We start from the raw sequence: 22,332 nt of genomic DNA on the forward strand, positions 1-22,332 counted from the left end.
TGTCTTGTTTTGTTTTGATTATGTTTTTACTTCTCTGATTTTCGTTGTAGCCGGCACTCGATGCTTTGTTCTGACTCTTACTGTGACCGTGACTATTTGTGACTGGTTTTCTCAATTTTTATTTATTTCGCAGGCTGCACGCTGTGCTTTGGCTGTCTGCCTGTGACTAACTTTTACTGTGATGTGCCTTTTGTTTCTTCTTTTGATTTTTATGTTTTTATTGCTGTTTTTCTCTTTATTTTTTTTCTTTTTAGCATTTACTCCTTTTTCATTTATCTTGAATTGGCGTTAAGCCTGGCAAAGCTTTGCTGGTCCGGTCACCCTCTCTCTTTCTTTTTAGTTTTTTTTACCTTTTCTGAGAGAAGCAATAAAAGGGTACACGGTCGTCGCATGAGGTATTCGGCAACAGTGGGTCCAGCAAGGTCAAAGCATTTGTCCGGGCATTTAACGAGCGGGGTTGGCGACCTTCCTTGCTCAGTTCGGGGAAGGGGCTTTGTTCCGCCCTTGGTCCCCTCCGACAAGGCGGCTGGTCGGCGCGCCTTGTGAAGCCAACAGAAGAGATGATCCCCCCGCTGGCGTCGCTGTGTCTCATGGGGGGATAGGTGGTAATGGTTTATTTTAAAGAGAAAATAAAAAAGGGTGAAGGAAAAGAATGTTGCCGGCCGCGGCAATTGCTGTCTGATATCTTAAGCACCCGAGCTGCAGCCGGCCAAGATCAAAGGGAAAGGGGGAGGATAGTGAGGAGAAATACAGGGGGGGAGCTATAGCAAGAAAGGACGGGGGAGAGCTTTTTACACTATTTAGAAAATACAAAAATTAATCAAGTTCGCGCCACTCGCGCGCATATTTCCAGGCTCTGTCCGAAAATAAGAGCGCGCGAGCGGCCAGTATGCACAATCATTTACAAAAAACAACAAATTGTACAAGCGTCCTCTCTCGAACTAAACGTGCGCGCGGCACACGGCACGAGCGGCCGGGCTGGGGCGCCCGCCCGGCCGGGTACCGACCAAGGTAGCATCCACGGAGCGTTCATGTCACGCGTGCACTACCTGGCAAAGAGCAAGCGGGAAGTCAATCCCGCCTGCTCGCCCATGGTGGGGTAAAGGCATAAATGGGTGGCTCCCCTCCACCCCGACGAGGTTGCTGGCGACCCTAACCGCAGGAGAATGGCACCGCCACCGTCGGCGCGATGGCCCGGTAACTCGACAATAACTATGAATTTTTCTCGTATAACTTGTATAACGCGGAATTGTGTGAAATAAGACACGCGCTAACGCGATGAACGTACAAAGCAGGGGACTACTTGACTCATCACAGACTAAAAAGTTTTCCAGTTCTACGTCAAGATCATATCTCGCCCTATGAGAGCCCGAAAACGGACGTTCGGGAAGATGTGCAAAGGCTTCTGGGGGGGAGGGAGAGACGACCCCCCCCCCCCCACCCCCCTTAGGATCGCCACTGGGTCAGTGCTGTCAGGCTGAAAGGCTTGCTAGCACCAAAAAAAAATACTTGCCTTGTGGGCGTGACACGATGGGAGTCGTTTGAACACGAGTACTGTGAACTTCTGAATGAACGGCAATGGTAGTTATGTGCTGCATTTTCATGACCACCCGATTATGAGTCATCACCCGTCAGAGCGTGAAGGTGTATTCATGTTGCCGTTTTGCTGTGCTTTGAGTCTCTTTGCTGAAATATGAGGAGACGGCGTTTCGAAGTGAGTAGCAGTTCACAAGAGTAAGATCGGCACTGACCGCCACGCAGGATTTCTCCATGGCAAAAGGTAACCGATTGCTTAAAGTTCTCGAAAACTAAAGAAAAGGTACGCCGCCAGATGAAATTATGAGCTCAGGAATTTTCGTGCCTGTGGTTTGTTTGATATAGTGAAACATAAAAGACTACTTTCGTTTACTGTTGTGATGGGTCAGCGTAGTAAAGCAGGACGCCGTGGACCTGGCCCCATTGTTGCGAACTGCTGTTATCTAAACTTGTATCCTACTATAGAAGGGATACCTTCATGCGATCGTGCGCCAAAGAGGCGATCGATTGCGTTCAGTAGTATTATTGGTTTTATTCGTTGAACTCACGGTGTTTTAAGTTCTAAATAGATTGTGCGGCTCGAGTACTGTTCGTGGCAACGGTTGAAAAAATCGCCAGCGTTGAAGGGTATATGTGTTGCGCATTGATTACAAAATTGGATGTGGCTTAGGTAAGGTTAAGCCTGGACATCTCGAAGCGAAAAGCTGCGGCGAGGCGGAGGAGGAGCCGCGTGTGTAGTGAACACGGTGCCGCTGGTGTCGCGTCCGCTGTCTCCGACGTCTCCTCTCCACTCTCCGTTCTCCCTGTGCCCCGCGCGCGCGGATGGATGGGAGCGCCCCCTTTGAAACGGGGTGGTGGCAATTGGCACCATGCTCAGCTTTTCTTTCTTTACTATTTTTTTGTTTACTGTGTTGGCAATTCTCATTAAGATTCGCCATCATCTTTACCTACGGTTTCCTACAATTCTAACCTTATGCCACATCTCTGCTTTTCAGCCACCAATCCTCCAATCGCTTTTTGCTGACTTCCACTGCAGATTTATTTACATGACCATTGTTATCTTTAAGCCCTAAGGCCTCCGGAAGAGTGACTGTGCCTGCATCGACATCCGGATGGATACCATCACATTTGATTATGAGGTGTTCAATTGTTTCCACAGATCTACCACACACTGCACATGTGTCATCTTCTTCGTTAAATTTATTTTTGTAGCTGCGCGTTCTAAGGCACCCTGACCTACCTTCAAAAAATAGGGCACTGCCTCTTGAGTTATCATAGAAAAATTCTTTCCTGATCTGCCTTTCCCAGTATCGATATAGTTGTACACTATGTTTCTTTTCCATTGAATTCATCCAATTCAACGAGAGAGAGGGGCGCCCCCAGCGGGCGAGGGTTTTTGCGGCTCTCCTGTGACGACCCTTGGTTCTGGGCATGCGCAGCTGGGGCTAATTCTGATCACGGAGCATACGCCAGACTCGAGTTTGACTATCCTAGGAAAGCTTTCGCTTCAATATACCGACTAAGTCGGAGCAGCTCTGACCACAGCCGCGCATACGCAGAAGCGCAGCGGCGGCTCCGACCACCTGCGCCTCTCCTGTGACGTCACGTGGTTTGCGCATGCGCAGCTGTGGCTTTTTCTAACGACGGAGCACACGCGAGACTCGGAGTTGACTATAGCCTAGTGAAGCTTTTCGCTTCAAAAGTACCTTTCCAGAATGAAGTGTCCTGTGCCGGGAAGAGCCACAGAAGCGAGCACGAGTCATTCGTGATCATCGTCTTGTTGTCGCATCGCATAGCAGACTGAATACTGTGAGCCCGCGGACAGGCCGCGTTGCCGTTTTGCGCGCTACCGTTGTGCCGTGGTTTGAGTTGTGCGTCATGTATTTTCGCACTGCGGCCGCCCGCAACCCGTTTCATTCTGTTCACTGTAATGGTAGCCGCCCTGCAAGCAAGGGCTTCCGAACCGTACGTCAGTAAAATCTACTCGCCCGTGTGATCCTGACTACAGTGCCGGCGTTTAAGGAGGGCGCTGGGGATAGTAGGAACTTCCTCCTGGTTAATCATTTCCTTGCTCCCCTCTCGTCTTATTAGGACCATGAACGCTTCCTTTGCTCCAGTGGACCCCTCGATTGTGGAGATGCTGGGCGATGTCCGCGAAGTGGGAGCCCAGGCTGTGTGGTCGCTCTCGTCCTGCAAACGTGGTAAGCTATGAGGCACCTCCCGACCGTCACGAACGGGGAATCCTGGCTGGGGATTCTGAGGTATCTTGTCACCGCACCTTTTCGCAGGACATGGCGTCGATCAGTTGCGAGACAACTGCCTTGATACGTACTGGCAATCGAACGGGGTCCCACCGCACGAAGTCAATATTCAGTTTCACCGCAAAACGCCAATACAGGCAATCTGCATCTACGTCGACTACAATCGCGACAAGAGCTACACACCTAAAAGGTACTACTTGGCGTTTGTCACTCTCATCGGTATATAACTAGTTCATGCTGTTCCACAGAACGCAGAAAAAGCCACTGCGCTGGCTCAGTGGCTATGGCACTTGCCTGCTGACCCGAAAGACGCTGTTTCGATCCCTGCCGCGGCAGTCGCATTTCGATGGAGGCGAAATGCTAGGCACCCGTGTAATGTGCGATGTCAATGCACGTTAAAGAACCCCAGGTGGTAGAAATTTCCGAAGCCTTTCAATACGGCGTCCCTCATGGCCTGAGTCGCTTTGGTACGTTATGCCCCCCTAAGCGATAAACCAGAACGCAGATTTTTTTTTTTCATACCACGTGAGCGTCGAGATAGGTTGTTTGCCACGTCTGTTTTGAGCCCGCAAGGGTTCTTATCCAGGAGTGTGCTTGCGGCTTTCTTCGTCACCGACCTCGACTTCAAACGCGACGCCGCTTTGAATCATGATTGCGATGCGCCGCTTCGCTAACAAAGGTTTCAGTGCACGACAGCGTCTCGTCAAGACTGTGTTTTCTTCTCGTATTACTGCGCCTCTGCGTTGCTTGCCATATCGGTGCCTGGAATCGTATCCAGGGGAAGAAAAGCCGTTATGTGCTAATATTCAGTCTAGCACCTGCAGATACGGATGGACGCTCCGCAATGCAAGAAGTGTGCAGTTCGGTGAACGCTCATGTGTCCCGGAACTTTTGGAACCAGGTTCTATTTACTTTAACTAGAACTTGTGGCATGCAGGTATCCAGGTTTCAGTTACATTAATGCTGCCGCATCCCATTATGTCTTCCGGCATAACTTTTACGAGTCAACTGCTGGGGGTCTTGTATCCGCATTCTTCTCGGCCGCGACGTGCGGCGACAGAGCTGCGTGTACTTGCTCTCAAGGCTCTCCACTGGCGTGAAAAGTTTTTTAGCCTGATGCTTAGATAGGCGAGCATGCGTACCACTGTACAAGAGACGATGCATCCTACAGCGTCTGGAAAGGAAAAGAAAATATTTCCCGCTGTGGGCGGGGTAAGATTTATACATATAACGTACCGTAATGTCTGCTGCCCCTGTTTTTATTTGGCCCACCGCGGCGGCTCAGTCGCTTTGACGTTTGGCTCCTTATATCAAGGCCGCGCTATAGAACCCGTGGCCGCATTTCATTCGAGTCCGAATTGAAATCCGGCCGTGTGCTGTTCATGTCAGGCCATGTTGAAGAAGCCAGGCGGTAGAAATTATTCGGGCGCCCTCCACTACGGCACCTCGCGATGGTCTCGTGCAGCGGCGGGACGTGAGACAGCACATATTATTCCATTGTTGAGGCAGTTCAGTGGCGTAGTTGTGTCCGGTTCCTCGCGACCTCTTGGTCACGAAGCATGGTCAGCTATAGGGTCGTGTTGTTTGCTTCCCTCACTGTGGCAATCCATCTCATCGTCTGATTTCCCCGTCTCCCCTTGGTTTCCACCTTTCCCGGGACCAAGGCCTGCCTTCTCATTTTGAGGCCAGGGTACTGGTGCTGTACCTTCAGGATTTCACGCGGCAAGGAATGCTTTGTGGTAGAGAGATATATGAGGGACCTGCCCTGATATACATATGAAAGGGGCCAGGACTAACTGGAATTAAAGAAAGCACAGGGAATTTTTTTTTTCAGGTTATGCTGCAGTAACCCAGGCATTAAAAAAAAGGGTGAACAGCTGCCGTCTGAGCACAGTTGTTTGTAGGGTAACTTACTGACGTGGTTCCTCTTCATCTGCCTTTTGCCCAAATCTCACTATGTCAGCTTCCCTGCTGGAGTAGCATGGAATTAACGCTTCAGCAGCACACTTTGTTAACCAATATTAACCGGGAATATGAGAGCTGTTCGTATTTGCGCCTTTTGGCCTTTTGCCCTGGTGGCATTACACCCATATTCATTCATCCATTCACCGTACGTGACATGCAGAGGTCGTGGCTTCGTATCCTTCTGGCAACATTGCTATTTTCTTCTGCTCTGTATTAAGTTATCGTTCATATAAATAATCAGTGGGTTTAAACTTCCCACTTCGATAAAAACCATCCTTAAAAAAATTCCTATGCTTTGCTTGGTTTGAGTGATTATTCTTTTAGTGTACGATGTCGGTGCGTTTATGTCTATTTGCGCAGTGTGGGTTCTCCGTGAACAACGGATAAGGTTGAAGGAACAGCGTACTTAAAAACGAAAATTGTGGGTTATGAGGGACGCAGTAGTGAACGGCTCGAGGTTACCTCAGACCACCTGGTGTTGTTTAATGGGCGCCGACATCGCACAACACACGGGCGTTTCTGCATTTGACTTGCATGGAAATTCGACCATCGCGGCCAAGATTTCATCCCACGATCTTGAGCCGAGCGTAAAAGCCATTGGTTCACCGCTGTGCGTTCAACGTAATTAACGAAAAAGGGGATGAAAAGAAGTCAAAGGTGCATTGTGACACTTTTACCGCGAGAGCCATTCTACAGGGCCCTCCCAAAGCCATGCTCCAATGTAACCCCGCATGGCTCGCACGACGCCCGAGCTATAGCGCTAGAGAGGCTCCAACTAAGGAGAACGCGATATTGGGAGCCAGACTTATCACGGCGCGAAAGAATCGCCGGGCGAGGCGCCAAAGCCACCGCGCAGCTTAAGATAAGAAAAAGTAGTTAGCGGGAGCCAGAGCCAGCGCGATCCCAGTGCCATCACACGGCTGATGTTAGAGGTATGGTATGGTGCTGTCATGATTCAGATAAGAGGATTATGTAGTTTCGTATTTTTATTAGTGTCATGGCCGACAAAAAAGCTTTCGACCGCCGCCACGCACGGCAGCGTGAAAGTCGTCGCAGCCGCAACTATCGTGCGCGCTGCCGAGTGGGGAGCCGATCGGCGCCGGAGCCAGAGTGAGCATGGGCGTCATATGGAGAGTGCCCGTGAAACATTGCAGGAATGTGTGCCAGTAAGGTGCCTTGTGAGTCTAGTTGAGTTGGTCCATTCTCAGGTCTTCAGAACTCTCCTCCTTTTTGTGTCGTATTTGTGTGCGCGAAAAATAATTTTGTGAAACGTGCGCTGTGGCTCGCGTGAAGGCGCAACCTCGCTGACCTGTCAGCCCAATTCAACCGGGGCGATCTTCACCCGTACGTGAACGACCCGCTAGTGTTTGTGGGCGCCTCTAACATATAAGCGACGCATTGAGACTTTGTAGAACGAATGAGTGAGTGAGAAAAACTTTATTAGCTCTAGATTCGGTTGTGTTCGGCGGTTTTGAGATGGCTTCGTCCATCTTGCTCAAAGGTCGGTTGCCCTTAGTCCAGGGCTCCGCTGGATGCTGCTGCCAGTTTTGCTCGCCGAATCAGCCTTCTTGGTCGACCCGGCGATCGCTGGAGAGCACTCCCTCCCATTGCTCCGCACTCGGGTTTGTTATCACTGGTACCACGCTTATCCTCTGGCATGCCCACGTTATGTGGTACAGCGTGGGGGGTTCTTGGCACCAAGGGCATTTGTTATTGTATTGTGTTGGATATATTTTGTTGAGTACGTCTAGGTTCGGGTAGGAGCTCGTCTGTAGCTGCCTCCACGCGACAGAGTCCTCTCTGCTAAGGGAGTTGTCCGGTGGTGGATACCGCTTTCTGCAGCCCTTGTAATAATTTAGTATCGCCGAATAATCTTGGGGTACAGGTTCGTTCCCCTCGAGGTCGCCTACGTTGGATGCTCGGTAATAAGTGTACCCTCGAGCTATCCTGTCCGCCTCTTGGTTCCCTGTTATTCCCGTATGTCCCGGTGTCCATACTATCGTATGCCTGATTGGTTCTTCGTTTGTTTGTCGTTGTGTTATGTGGCCCCCAGAGCGGAGTATGCGGAGCGCTCTGTGCCCTACTCTGCCGCGTAGGTAGTTGCGGCATGCTGTTTGTGAGTCTGTAAGGATTTTTAGAGACCGTTTAGACCGATAGCCCTCCGCTGCCGCTAGAGCGACGGCCGCTTCCTCAGCCTCGACTATCGTACAGTCTTGTAGTGATGCGCTGGTGATCTCGCGTAGGGTTGAGTCAATCACCGTTGTTACCGCATTGCTGTTGTGCTGCCCCGCTGTTCTGGTGTATGTGGCTGCGTCCACGTATACCGTCGTTTCTTAGGGTGCTAATGTCTTTTGTAGGTATTCAGCCCTTGCCTCTCTGCGTGCTTTGTGTAGGCTGGGATCCATGTTCCGGGGTATTGGCGTTACTTTTAGTGTGTTGCGATATTCGTCCGGAATTGTGTCTGTCCTCTGTATTTCTTGAATTTGATCGGCGCGGCCCAGTTTCTTTAGGAGGTCCCTGCCAGATGGGGTCTGTTGTAGTCTGCGCAGTTGGGAGACTAGTTGTGCCTCTCTCAATTCATCGAAAGTGTTGTGTAGTCCTAGGGCTAGGAGCTTTTCGGTTGAAGTGCTGCGAGGAAGGTGGAGTGCGGTTTTGTAGGCTTTGCGTAGAATCACGTCCGCCTGTTGTACCTCACTCTTGATGGGATTGTAGTAGGGGAGGCTGTATGTCACTCGGCTGACTACCAGGCTTCTGACCAACTTGAGTGTGTCCTCCTCTCGCATGCCATGACGTCTGTGTGAGATGCGCGTGATCATGCGGGCCACTTGTAGAGTGGATGCTTTGAGTAGGACGAGAGTGTGAGTGCAGCGTTGGTTTGACTGTATCCACATCCCCAAGATTCTGATGAGTGTTTTTTTCCGGTATCGACTTCCCCTCGAGGTAGACGTTCAACTTTAAGTCGTCGCTAGTGGGGACTGTGCGATTTTGTTTTCCTCTCCAAACTCTTAGGAGCTCTGATTTCTCGGTGGAGCATGCTAACCCTCTTGCTCTGACGTAGTTCTCTACGCAGGTGGCTGCCTTTTGTAATTTCTCTTCTTTCTCTCCGAGCGAGCCTGTGTTGACCCAGATGGTGATGTCGTCGGCATACATGGCATGGTGTATGCCGTCGATTGCTTTTAACTGTTTTACCAAGCCAATCATGGCTATGTTGAAGAGCGTAGGGGAGATGACCGATCCTTGAGGTGTTCCTTTATTTGGAGTAAGAAATTTGTCTGATCTGAGCTCCCCCAGGCCAATCGCTGCCGTTCTGTTTGAGAGGAAGGCTTTGACGTAGCCGTAGATTCTCCTTCCGCAGTTCAGGTCGTTCATGCCCGTAAGGATAGCCTCCTGACTGACATTGTCAAAAGCCCCCTTGATGTCCAATGCCAGTATTATGTTTTCTCCGCTTTTGGGGACGTTCCCAAGTACTTCTTCTTTGATTTGAAGTAGTACATCTTGGGTCGATAGTTTTGCTCTGAAACCGAACATGCTGTGGGGATACAGTTCGTTGTCCTCCATGTACTGTTGTAATCTCAGCGTCACCACTCGTTCGTACAGTTTTCCTAGGCACGATGTGAGCGAGATCGGTCTGAGGTTCTCAATTTGTAGTTTCTTGCCTGGTTTAGGAATCATGACAACCTCCGCATGCTTCCACTCCTCGGGGACGGTCTCCGCTTCCCAGTGTTTGTTGAGAAAGTCCGTTAATTCTGCGACTAGCTCATCACTGAGGTTGCGGATGAGTGCGTTATTGATCTTATCTGCACCCGCGGCCGTGTTTCTGGTTGTGTTTCGAATCGCTGCGTAGACCTCGTCTCGCGTGATGGGTCTGTCCAAGGTGTCGTTTTCACTTCCTCGATAGCGCTCTGCGTAAGCTGCTGGGTGTGTGTCCCCGAAGCACTTAACGCGTACTTTTTCCAGGAGTGCTGAATCTGGTCCCTTGAACTGGTGGATTAACCGGTAGATGGCTTTGTTGTTTTCTGCCTTGGTTTTTGTTGGATCTATGAGAGCCTTGAGTATATGCCACGTCCTCGATGTGCTCAAAGTTCCGTTGAGGGAGTCACTGAATTGTTGCCAGTTTTGCCTTGCCAATTGCGCCGCGTACTCTTCTGCATTCGCTGTGACTTCTGCGATCTTAAGTTTTAGTTTTCTGTTGTACTTTTGTTTCTTCCACCTCTTGGTGAGCCCGTGTCTAGCTTCCCATAGCTTGAGCAGCCTGGCGTCCACCTCGGGTGTCTGCGTCGTTCGCGCGATTTCTTTAGTGTACTTGCGCTGTTTTTCTTTCAGTATGTTTTCCCACTCTTCTATCGATTGGATCCCTTTCGCGGCGAGATCCCCGTCGCATGCCTCTCGAAAAGCGCTCCAATCCGTAATTTTTGCCGATCCCAGCTGGCGCTTTAGCCTGTCTGAGGTTACTTGTGTTTTAAGTATATAGTGGTCACTGCCCAGATTTTTTAACACGTTCTCCCACACTGCCTGTTCCACTCCCCGTATGAATGTGAGGTCGGGGCAGGTGTCGGTACTGACGCTGTTTCCGATTCTGGTTAGAGTGTCTGAGTCTGTGAGGAGGGTGCAGTCAGTGTTTTCTGCTGCCGCTGCTAGTGCTTTACCTTTTGGGTTAGCTGTTTGGTATCCCCAGCTTTTGTCCATGGCATTGAAGTCTCCTAGTATGATTAGCGTGTTGTTTTTTGCTAGTCTGCGTGCGCCATGGAAAAGTTCATGGAATTTTGCTTTCCTCTGTTTTGGAGGACTGTATGCGTTCACAAGGAAGATGCTGCCCCTCTTTCTTTTCTTCTTTGGTATAATTTCTACTATCACGTGTTCTACGTCGGTGTCGGCAATCTTGTCATGGTTTATGGCGATGAGCGCCTTACTGACTAGGGTTGCCGTTCTTCCTTTCTCTTGACTCTCGTAGCACGTATATCCTGCGAGTGTTGGCGTAGTGCCCGTCTCTTGAAGCGCTATGATGTCGGGCGGTGCTTGTTGTGTATGAATGTGTTGTTGGAGGAGGCCCTGCTTCTTGCGGTAGCCTCTGCAGTTCCATTGCCATATGTCTAGGGTTTCTTTGTTGCCTAAGGTTTTGTTGGCCATATTTAAGCTTCAGTGTTGTTTGTGGCCGAGTTGGCGAGGGCTGCTAGCGCGTTGCGGTGGTAGGCCTTTTCTCTAATGTTATCGGCGAATTTCTGCTTGCGGATGCTGCTCCGGAGTTCTGTGACTTGTAGTTGCACTTGTTGCATCATCTGCTGCATCATCTGCTGCATCATCTGCTGCATCATTTGCTGGATTTCTCCCTTAAATTTAGTGAGATCCTCGTTGCCTGTTTGCGACTGGGCTTGGGTTTGTAATGTTTGTGGCTGCGGACGGCTGTTCGACTTAAGGTCTCGTACTGCCTTAGTGAGCTCTGCTATTTGGCGCTCTAGCTCTGTCTGCCTAGCGCGTGATAGTTCTAATTCGCGTCTCAGCGCAGTTTTCTCCGCGTCCTCCTGTCTAGGTTGTTCGCGGTTGCTGTTTGGGTTCTGTTTGTTAGTTATCCCTCCCGAGTGCGGAGCAAACCAGGGGTTTTCGGCTCCCCAGCTCACCTTGACGCCGCCGCTCTTTCGGGTTTGCTTCTGCTTGTTCTGCTGCTGTTGCTGCTGCTGGCTCGCTCCCTTGATGGCCGGGGGTGGCAGGGGCGGAAAGGACCGTGACCGGCTCCGTGAACTGCTCCGTGACGCCCGGGATCTCGAGCGGCTCTGGGAGGACTCCCCCTCCGAGCTGAACCACCTCGGTTTCTCGCCACGGTCGTTCCGGCTGCGGCGTCTGCTCTCGCGTCCGCCGCCGTTGTTGCCGCTGTTGGCCTTGCCTCGCGGCTCCCTGGCTTTCTTTAATCGGTCTTGACACTCCCTCGATCCGGTAGCGTGGTTGCCTCCTCAGATCAGGCATCTCGGGGTACACTGGTGGTCTTTTGGCGGGTTTTGCATCCCGCACTGTTTGCAAGCCTTGGCGTCCGGTGTGGGGCACACGTCGGAGCGGTGACCTGGTTGGCAGCAAACGTAGCATATTTGTCTTGTGGGCCGATACGGGTAGCACTTGTACTCGGCTCCGCAGTAGATGACATGTTTCGGTGTGATGGGTCCGTCAAAAGTGATGGCAGCTGTCTTGGTCTTGCCTAGTCTTCGAGCGCTGTGGATGGTAACACCCTGTGTGCGCGTCCACAAATCGGCTTTCAGTTCCTCCGGTGTCGCTCCGGGGTCAACTCCGTGTATCACGCCACGCCGGGTGTCTTCCGGTGCGGCCACGTAAGCGTTCACGTCGTATGAGCGTCCTTCGATCTTGAGGCTAGTGATGCGTCTCGCGAGCTGGGCGGCCTCTTCGTTCGGCGTGCTCACGATTATAATATTCGATCCTGTACGGAGCCTGGTGATCAGGTCTCTTCCTTCGAACTTGTTGCTGCATGCCGCGGCTACGGCCCGAGCCACTTGGAATTGCTGGAGCGACTTTACTACAAGTCCCTTCGGTCGCAAAATAATCTTAAAATCGTCCCTGGGGAGCGGGGGCAGCCTTCGCCTGGGCTGCCGTTGCGTTCCTTTCCCGTCTTTTTTCAGCGCGCCGGCAGCTGGAACGCCAGCTGTGGGCGTAGACGCCGGGGATACCCCTCCGAGGTCACCTTGAGCGGCCGGGGAAATTGCGGCGTTTGTCGCGGCGTTCCGTCCGTTTTTTCTCTGTCGCTTCTTTTGGCGTTTGGTCAGAGCCAATTCCCAATTTGCCTCGTCTTCTTTTTGGGTGTCTTGCTGCTCCTGCATGGCGGATTCCTCGATTCCCCCGCCTGCCGAATTCTCGGAGTCGGAGATGTCGAGGAACGCGTCGTCCATCTCTTGTGCTTCTAGCAAATTCGGGGCTATTCTGCTCGTTGAGGGCTCAAAATTTGGGTATTCTGCGGTGCGGGAGGCGGTTCCAGGCTGCATCGCGGTTGCTCAGCGGGCCTGGCTGCCCGCGAACGCCCGTAGTCGTGCTAAGCCTAAGTAGGCTCAGCGGCGAGCGTTTCCCGCAAAAAAGTCGCCCGAGCCACGCGGGGCTTCAAAGTCCGGTAATATTGCCAAAAATGGTCCTACCGTCTTGAAACCGGTGTCCGGGTGATCCAGCTTGTGAGTTCTTTCAGATCCAACAAATAGTTGGTGGCCCAGTGGGTCGAGATAGTCCGTGGGGATTGAAATCTGCGGAGCCCATGCGACGCACGTCCGCACTCCTCCGCTACCCTAGAACGAATGAGCGACTGCGGCCTGCCACTCGTCTCGGACGCAGCAAGGCCAACGACAAAGAAGACGTGTATTGACTTTCACTCGATCCCAACGTGCACGCAGCCGATTAGCACGCACTTCAGCGACCACAAGGCCGTACTGTGCGACGAATAGCGCCCTTGAATGGCGTGAGCAAATCTTCCAAGTTTATTTTCACCGTTCGCTTGCAACTCCGCGGCCCGGCTGCCCGCCATATTGTGCGCAAGTCAATCGCAAAGGTAACAAATGCGCTACCAACATATAACTTCGAATTTCGCACCGAACTTTGACCGACCTGTGCCTACATAGGTTCCCAATTATTTCGCGACCCGCGCATAAAGAACAAATGCATCGTCACATCTTCCTCGCGTAATGGAATTAAATTGTCTCTGCCACGTGTTGTCTCTATCGGTGCTTAGCAGAGAAGAGCGCCAACACCGACAGGGTTTGTGCGTGCATTTAGGAAAAGCTTAGCGGACAATGTTCGTGCTGGCGCAAGTTCTCGGCGCACGCGCCTATTCTCGTTGCTTCTGCTGGCTCATGCCGTGATAAGGCGTTGATATACCGCCCAGTCTATGGTGCCACGATACTCGGTTGAACGTGACTGGTTTGGTTTATGAGGTTTAACGTCCCAAAGCGACTAAGGCTATGAGAGACGCCGTAGTGGAGGGCTCCGGAAATTTCGACCACCTGGGGTTTTTTAACGTGCACTGACATCGCACAGCACACGGGCCTCTAGAATTTCTCCTCCAAAGAAATTCCAGCCGCCGCGGCCGGGATCGAACCCGCGTCTTTTGGGTCAGCAGCCGAGCACCATAGCCACTGAGCCACCGCGGCGGCGGTTGAACGTGACTGTCACAACGTCAAGCTGAAGCCGTATTGTTCGTCACACATGTTGCACGCATAAATTAAACACATCGGCTACAAATAGTTGGCATTGGCAGCTTTGTTGACAAGCTGCCGCCTCGCTGTTACATTCACGGATGCGCATTCGGGATCGCTTAGGGGAGCGGCGTGTGCAGCTTGCCATTCTCGGTGGCGCTCTTGTTTGAACTGCGTCCCTCGCCAACACACACTGCTCCTCACAGTTGCCTTTGCCATCTGCAGTGTTGTAATGGTTAGGCGACGGGGTTAAACATGAGAACTGCTTGCTTGCCATTAATGTTCTGCTCGAGCAAACCACCGCCAGCACTGACCTTCGCGCCTTGGGTTCACGCAGGCCACGGCACACGCTGCGCTTCGGCGCGTTTGTTTCCTGCAGCCGTTGATGTTCTCAGACAGGACGCACTCGGGTGGAATTGTTCGTTTTGATTTATTCACTACGCACTTAATTTTCGGTTCTCTTACTCAGCAGAACAGGCACAGAAACATGGACACTAGACACAAGACATACGCAATGCACCTCGTGGCAAGAAGTTCTCTTCTCCAACGCCGTGGAATTTGCTCCAGTCTACTTACGCCTCCGTTGTCTCCGCTACTCGTGTCACTTGCGGCTTCTTCAGTTCGCCCTCTTGCACTCCTGCGTAGCTGTTATGCCCAATAGTGCAGTGCAGTTCAGGTGGTCGTTGCGTGATCTGCACACACAGGCCACTCTGCCCCCCCCTCCCCCTCCCGACACTCCTCCGCAAATGCGCGAAATGCTCCACATTCGTACCACGAACATATGCTCTAGGCTAAAGAGGCTGCACTAATCAGCTAACGCCGGTCAAATTCAGTTTGCGTCCCACATTGCTGTTTGTTGTAGCGCCATGAATGAAATTGCCCACATGGTATATAATGTCAACATTTGGTCTCATTCATTATTACAGCGCAAGGACGGCACAGAACAAGAAGGGGACACAACAGCGCTGACTGTCAACTAAGTTTTATTCGAGACCAGCAGGGTTTTTATACCACCTGGCGATCAGAACAGGAAAACAAACATACAAGAATAGCTGTAGGCATGCGCAAGGGTACAGTAACGGCGGTTATCCGGCACGTGTCAGATTTCACAATCTAGATACTTCATCTCTTTCTGGGACAATGCCACTGATGGGGCGCTTATGCACTCGTCCTGCAGTCTTATAATCATAGCAGCTTGTATTATTTCTCTGGTTAATGTGTCTCGGTGTTTCCCTATGACACTGCATTGCCTGTACATCGGTTTACATTTATCGTCGCTGTCATCTTCTGCGCTGCAGTCCCTGCAATGTTTGGCTACGTGGCCTGTGGTAGCCACACGTGCGACATTGTCACTGTGCTCTTTTAGCCTTTTGTTGAGGCAGCGGCCAGTCTGCCCGATGTATTTTTTCCCGCAGGACATGGGCAGTGAATACACCACACCTTCTTTACATGGTACAAAATGATCCCCGTGTTTAACTTTACACCTGCGCGTTTCGTTAGTCGTGCAGTTAACTTTTTTGCACAAGCTGGAAAGCTTTTCCGGCGCTGAAAATACTACGTCAACGCCTGCCCTACTTCCAATTTTTCGGAGGTTGTGCGACGCCTGAATGTAGGAGGTTGAGCGACACATGAATGTAGGTAACCAACTCGCCCAAAATGTTGTTTTATGGTATTTGGTCTCACCTGTGCTTTCAGGATTGCCGTGAAAGTGGGAAGCACTTTCCACGACCTGCGTGTGGTTGAAACTGTTGACCTAGACGAGCCAACAACCGGATGGGTGCACATTGCACCGCAAGACTCGGCTGGCCGCCCTGTCCGCGCCTTCCATGTGCAGATTGAAGTCTTGGAGAACCACATGGGTGGCCGGGACACCCGCCTGCGGCAGATCAAGTTGTACACTCCTGTTCAGCGAGCCATTGTCAGTGTCTTGCCCGGCGTCAGCTTCACGAGTGTGGAATGCCAAGCCTTGAGCTGCATCCGCTGAGAGATCAGCGTTTAAACATGGTCTGCCCCATGCACGATAGGCCTTATGACATTCTGTACTCGTTTAAGCTACATAAAGCGACTCGGTTCTGCAGCAGTGTCCTGTTCTGATACACTGTCTTCACAATCCGGCTATCTGTACTCTTGCTCAAGGTCAAGCATAATTGACTGATCGGAAGAATCGTTACGTCGTTACTAATCGCAGAAAGGGAAGAATGAATTCCTAGACGTCAGCACTACCTGTACACAAATCGCTAGCTGGTATGCTTGGTTGCCCCAAGTACTGTTCGTCAACCTGTGTGCGTTCAGATATGCCCGATACCGTCAGCGCACTGCGCAGTTTAACTAGGAATATAAGAGAGAGAGAGAGAAACCGATGTTCGCTGTACTGTAGAAAGTACTATCGTACAGCGTGTGTGCAGTAGTAGCCAGACCGAGACAGTGAAACAGACTGCGCAACAGAGCCTCATCATCAGACATCTTGTACTGCACATAAGAACCTGACGGCAAAGAGGAGCGCCGGTCGAGCCAACACTGCTGCTCTGCCTTCGTAGTGCAAAGCGTGGCTCGCGAGGCCGCCGCGTAGGAGCGCGCGAACACTCGCTGTCGTTGACGCAGCGGTTTCTTTCACGATGCTTCCGCGGCCACATCTGCGAAAAGAAATAAAGTGGGCAGAAAAGCCACACCTGAACCGCTTAAATGGCATACCGTCTCGGCAACAGGCATGCGCTGAAACAACGCGAAGAGGGCTGGTGGCCATTCTTGCCGGACACAAGGATACTCACATTACTTAATCTGGAGTCCTGTCCACTGCCTTGTGGTCGTTAAATAAGTGCGCGATTACGTTTACCACGAGAGGTTTAGAAGTTTATTGTTTTTAGACATTTCATTTGCACAGTATTCCCTAGCTTGCCAACTTAGCCGCTTGTGCTCTGACTCCTCACGGGATTAATTAAAAGATTAGCGCATAACACTAGGACAAATACATTGAAGGAGACAGGACGTCGTCTTTTAATTTAATCTTTTAGGCGCTAGTCTTTTAATTAACGATGACACACCAACTATCCCAGCTTTCCGCCTTGATTCTTCACGGGGAAGCCGACCCGTCCCTGGTTCACGCATGCTATACGAAACCAGCAGCCTACGAGACCTGGCCCTCGTCCGTATTTTGTTGCCAACATTGGTTTAGCTTTTACGGGACGCCGACTGTATCGTGGGCCACGAATGGTATACGAGACCAGCGGTGTAACGGACGGCTATGGTAAGGAGCTCGACAACGAGTGCGGGAGGCAGAACGTCGGACACCGCCTCATGCTAGACTATCTGAACAGCTTTCACGAATGAGAAGGAAGCGAATGCTGGTTTCAACGAGAACTGCGGTCACTACACCCGCAGCTTATTTTGTTGATTGCATTCGTCGGCGACAGTCACCTGAGGGACCACGAGTGCCCACGAATTGTATGCATCGACACTGTAAGCCATCGCACTGAGCTGTAATCCAGGGATGGGTATCCGGGACAGGAAATCAAAAGTTCTGCAAGCATTCGCTGCGAGTTCAGCGAGACTCGGGGCTGTGAAATGCGTAGAAAAGTTCGCACAACACCCTCAGTAGCAAATCGGAGCAAAATTCCGGGAAAACTTAGTCAGGAAATTCTCATTATGTGGTATAATAGACACTGCCATAATTAATAGGGCCGACCTGCCCACCGCTGCCCACTCCATACGTTTCGAGGGGACGTAGCCAGGGCTACGTAGGAAGCTTCGGCTAGTTTCAGTTTAAGCCACCTCAGCGCACTTGGTGAAAGGAGAACTGATGTTTAAATATCAATCATTCCCGTACATGCCACGCACATGCACGCAGTGCGACAGGCTGCGGCGACGGCTGGATTGGTTGAGAGACTGGGATACTACGCTGATTTGTCCTCGCCAGCGGTGGTTCGAATCCCGCTAGGGTGTGAATTTATTTTTCTTGAGTAAAACATTGCCATCACTATGACACGACGCTCTATGTGGCTTTCCTACGGCCGATATGGCAGCGATTGCCTTCGGCTTCTGCACAGGCTGGACAATTATATACATACATGATGTTTCCTGCCCCTCGCGTAGAGACAAACTACTCCAGCCCACCTGCGGAAGAAGGGAGATTCGGACTGCTGACAGGCGACAGGGGCTATGCATGATAATCCGCTGACAGGCGTAATGGGGCACACACGGCAGATTTGAGAAAAAAAAATCCGACTCCGAATGAAGCTGAAAAAAGACTATCAGGCACAGCGCCTAAGAGAAACAACGTGATTCCCGAAACGTAGGCAGTGCAGTGTACACGACTGTGGAATTAAATTCGCATAGAGAGGACAAAAGCGAGGCCATAGTGGAATTAGCACACGGGTAATGCCGCGGTAATAAGGGAAAAAAAATTCAGGGGGCACTTTGACTTGACTGGTTGCACTGGGGGCACTTTGACTGGTTAATTACTGATTAATGCCTGAATACTAATTAACTGATAATTAAGCTTAAGCTTAAGCTTCGCCTTTAGGAGTGGAACGCGACAGCGTGTTGTAGCGCTGCCAGGGAGTCCACGGAACGCCACCACCCGTTCGGCGCGATGCCTTGCCGTTTCAACGCAACGGTTTTTGAGGAAAGGAAATGGCGCAGTAAATCTCTGTCATCTCGGTGGACACCTGAACCGCACCGTAGAGGAACGGAGGAAGTGGGAGTGAAAGAAGAAAGACGAAGATGGCCCGTAATGAAGAAAATGAAAATTGTATTTGAGGAAAGAAAATTACGCAGTAACTGTCTCACATATCTCGGTGGACACCCGTCAAAATTCAGGGGGGGGGGTGCACTTTTTTGACCTAAAGTGTGGTCACTGATGTGTGGTTAAGATGTTAAGCTTCACCTCTAAGAGTGGAACGCGAGAGCGTCTTGCAACGCTGCCAGGGAGTCCATAGAACGCCATCGCCCATTCGGTTCTACGCCTCGCTCGTCGGTAAATTCGTTTTTGAGGAAAGGAAATGTATTTCTCTCTCATATCTCGGTGGACACCTAAACCTCGCCGGAAGGGAAGGGAGGAGGATGGCAGTGAGCGAAGACACCGTATTCACTAGACGTGCCTTTGTTCATGCCAAACCATCGAGCTGGCATGGCGGAGTGGATAGCATACTCGTCTCGCACTCCGAAGACCAGGGTTCGATTCCCGAGCTCGACCAATTTCTTACAAGGTTTTATTTATTTATATGGCCTGACTAGAGAAGTTAATTAGGCTAATTGGGTAATTAAGCAATTAACTAAGCTCAGTCCCACTTACTTGGAGCATCACTATATGGTCCCTTCAATTGGTTGCATGGTTACTAGCCAAAGTACAATTGGCCCCGTTTGAAATTGGCGCACTGTGACGTCACGACCGTTTCGACCAACTGAGAAGCGTGTCATTCTCTGTCGACAACTGCTGCTTACAACGATGAGACATTCAAGGCTTTCGCCTTAATAATGACGCATGAACGTACACAATGTTACGCGATTGAACGAAGCTAGCCAAAAGTACAAGACGGGATGCAGTGATCGAACTACACGGATGAAGAGTTCGGAAGAGGGGGGGAGGGGCAGCGGTGGCTTATCTGAGGAGTGCAAAGGTCCGGGCACAAGGAGCGTCCCCGGGCTGCAGACGATTTCTTCAGGGCCGATGTGGTATCGCTGATGCCCGTGGGCTTCGGCAGCGCATCTTCAGGGTCGCCGTCGCAGCACTCGAGGTACCAGACCCCGGCAGGAGAAAGGCTTGCGTGCCACGAACTTGGCTGGCTTCACTGTCGTCGCAAGCATCGACTTCCTATAAGCAATCTGCCCGGCTCGCGTTTTTTCAGTAGGCACGTCATCGTAGTAAACAAAGGCGATATACAGGAACGGTGCGCAAAATCTAAAGCTGCATCTCTAAAGGAAAGAGATATGAGATCACGGGAGAGACAGGACTCAGTGAGACATACACGCCTACGGACGAGGGCTGACATGCAACTGAAGATTTATTTCGCAGAGTGAGGTGCGGAAATGGGGAAGGTGACGACGGACACAGAACTGCACAGTATGCAGGGCGAGTTCTAACCGCAACAGAAAAGAACAGAAACACAGAACGAAACCCCAAATGAGTGGCATTTTTCAAAACCCAGCCGCGAAAAAATGTCCACCCTGCCCACCCGCGGAGGGCAGGTAAGGGGTGAGACGAGGCTGAAAAAAAACTTCCATAAAATTATGGGGGACAATCCCAAAATAACACAACCCTTGAAAGTCAACAACAGGGGCTAATAAAAAAATTGAGGCTATAAATTTGATCGATGCGCGGGAAACGGAATAGCTTTCTTCTTTCGTCGCCAATCTGTCCCAATTCTTGTTTTAGTCCAAGTGTGATTCTGATATAGAGAGAAATTCGTCTTGTCCATTAGCGGTGCCTTTTTACTTTCCCCATTTTGTCTTGTCTTGTTGGTTAGCTCCGCCTGTGGTAGCTGGCTGGGGCAACTGCAGTACAGCGTCGAGATGTGGCTTGTTCGTAATTCACGCACCCACTAAATCCTTGTCGTGGTAGGCGGGCACAGTAGGGTGCCTCGGCGCCCGGAGGGTCGGTGCAGCTTGCGCACGGGCTGGAGGGGTGCGCACCGCTTCTGTCGACAACATTCGGCCATTTTTAATGCGACTGCATTAGGAGGGCCATGAAGGCGAAAGCTGTCCTTCCGCCGTCGGCGACTGCGTAAAACCTCCACCTGCTAGGCGTGGCAAGCGGCACGTGGAGTTTAGCGGGGATTTCCCTCTCTCCGCCGGTCACGATTGGCAGGTGGAAAGAGGGAAATATTCCTCTCCACTGGCAGGGGAGAGGAGAGATAGAGAGAGGCCGGAAGGTGGCTGCCACGGGAAAACCCTAGAGGATGACCAGCATTGGCGGAAGATCTGAAGAGAGCGGAGGGGTACGCCAGCTGAGAGAGGCTGTCAGGGGAATAACAGTTCACCAGGTGGCTATCGTGGAAGATACCTGCCTCTTCACCTGCTGCAGTGGGCAGGTGGAGAGACGGGAGTCACCCTCTCCACTCATAAGAGGGAGGAGAGGGAGGCCAAACAAAGAATGACTCAGCAACCATTCAAGTAAAAAGAAAATTATTCTCGCAACAGCAAGCCTAGGTGAAAAACAGACAGCCTCCCGAACTGCTCTCTGTGCAAAAATGGGGCTTGCGCGAACTTAGTTTCCTCCGAATTACTCGGGAAGAGCAACGTTGGTCTCACAAGCCCCACTGGTGGCAGTGTGTCAAACAGCCGCTAGCAGCTGCGGTGCTGCTTCGCCTAACCGCTGCACCATTGCGCAGGCTGTGGTACGAGGATTCGTAGCCATCTACAATGTGACACATTCTGAGCAGTTACCATAGCCCGAGTTAACAAGCAACTGGGGATGACAAAATGGGGAAAGTAATAAGGAACCGCTTCAAAAAGAGACGAATTTCTCGGATAACAGCAGGTCTGCCTGCAATATATAGTATACTGTTTGACGATGTGGATTGTGCCACATTCTGCGTGCAAGGAAGAGGATGCAAAATTTGTGGATGAATGTCGCGTGAGCGTCCGAACGGGCTGCACACCTCACCCACCTTCTTAAGGGGGGCCTTGAGCATATGCTTGGAGTGGCTCCACCATTTTTATTTTTGACAAACCCAGCTTTGCTTCTAGATAAACATTGCCCACAAAACAAGCTCCGTCGATTTGTGTTTACTGAGCACCTGTTGTCTAGAATTGCAGTCGCTTAAAACCGTGCAATGTGTTAGCGATGTGCAGGCTGTTCCAGCAGTTTTCTTCGACCATACGCTGCTGCAACATTTTACAGAACTTCACTGTAAATGTGCTAAATGGTCTCGTGGAAGAATCCTGTTCAAGTATCGGAGCCACGTAGTTATTTTCACAGATTCCTCTCAACATGGGGAAAAAGCAGCAGTAGGTGTATATTCCCACGCACTGGATTGGAGTTATTCTACCCGGGTTCGTGATTATACAGCACTTTTGGCTGCTGAATTGTCTGCTATTGGTATGGCTTTTGAAAAAGTTCGCCGCAATATCTATCAATTAATCATTCAATCGGACTGTCTCTCATTCTCGGCAGTGCTTGAAAGTTCGGGAACTAGTCTCTTGTACCGATTTCTAATGTACTTTGTGCCACTTCATGTGCAAGAAGTGCGTTTTCAGTGGATCCCAGGGCACTGGGGCATTACTTCAAATTCGATGGCCGATTTCTTAGCGAAATCAGCCATCAATGGGCCTGTCGCCCAATTCGTTGCAAACCTCACCCTGCTGACCACGACCCGTTACGAACGCTACCAAATACGCCAGTACCTGAGCCATGAGCCCATCCTTGGTACAACGGATTTCGAACATTTAAAATTTCTATG

At 51.0% G+C, this 22,332-nt stretch overlaps 1 protein-coding gene and 1 pseudogene across 1 annotated transcript; one reads left to right on the forward strand and one right to left on the reverse strand.

Annotated features, from left to right (window-relative positions):
• The first annotated feature begins 3,631 nt into the window (after positions 1-3,631).
• On the forward strand, positions 3,632-16,043 carry LOC149355537 (anaphase-promoting complex subunit 10-like). The gene is made up of 3 exons (XM_089577662.1): positions 3,632-3,737; positions 3,825-3,987; positions 15,632-16,043. Exons 1-3 carry the CDS (start codon positions 3,632-3,634, stop codon positions 15,918-15,920), a joined length of 558 nt encoding a protein of 185 aa, XP_089433788.1. The 3' UTR covers positions 15,921-16,043.
• LOC149355538 (uncharacterized) lies at positions 4,963-13,058 on the reverse strand (annotated as a pseudogene).
• Positions 16,044-22,332: the final 6,289 nt, after the last annotated feature.

Source organism: Amblyomma mixtum, chromosome 3 (genome assembly GCF_055824585.1).
Source record: "Amblyomma mixtum isolate Tamu chromosome 3, ASM5582458v1, whole genome shotgun sequence".
NCBI classification, from domain to species: domain Eukaryota; kingdom Metazoa; phylum Arthropoda; class Arachnida; order Ixodida; family Ixodidae; genus Amblyomma; species Amblyomma mixtum.

Excerpts from the sequence above, each read along its gene's own strand:
- LOC149355537 (XM_089577662.1), top strand. The coding sequence starts at position 3,632 with ATGAACGCTTCCTTTGCTCCAGTGGACCCCTCGATTGTGGAGATGCTG. Across the intron at positions 3,738-3,824 it reads GCTCTCGTCCTGCAAACGTG|GACATGGCGTCGATCAGTTG; the intron begins GTAAGCTATGAG and ends ACCTTTTCGCAG. Across the intron at positions 3,988-15,631 it reads AAGAGCTACACACCTAAAAG|GATTGCCGTGAAAGTGGGAA; the intron begins GTACTACTTGGC and ends CTGTGCTTTCAG.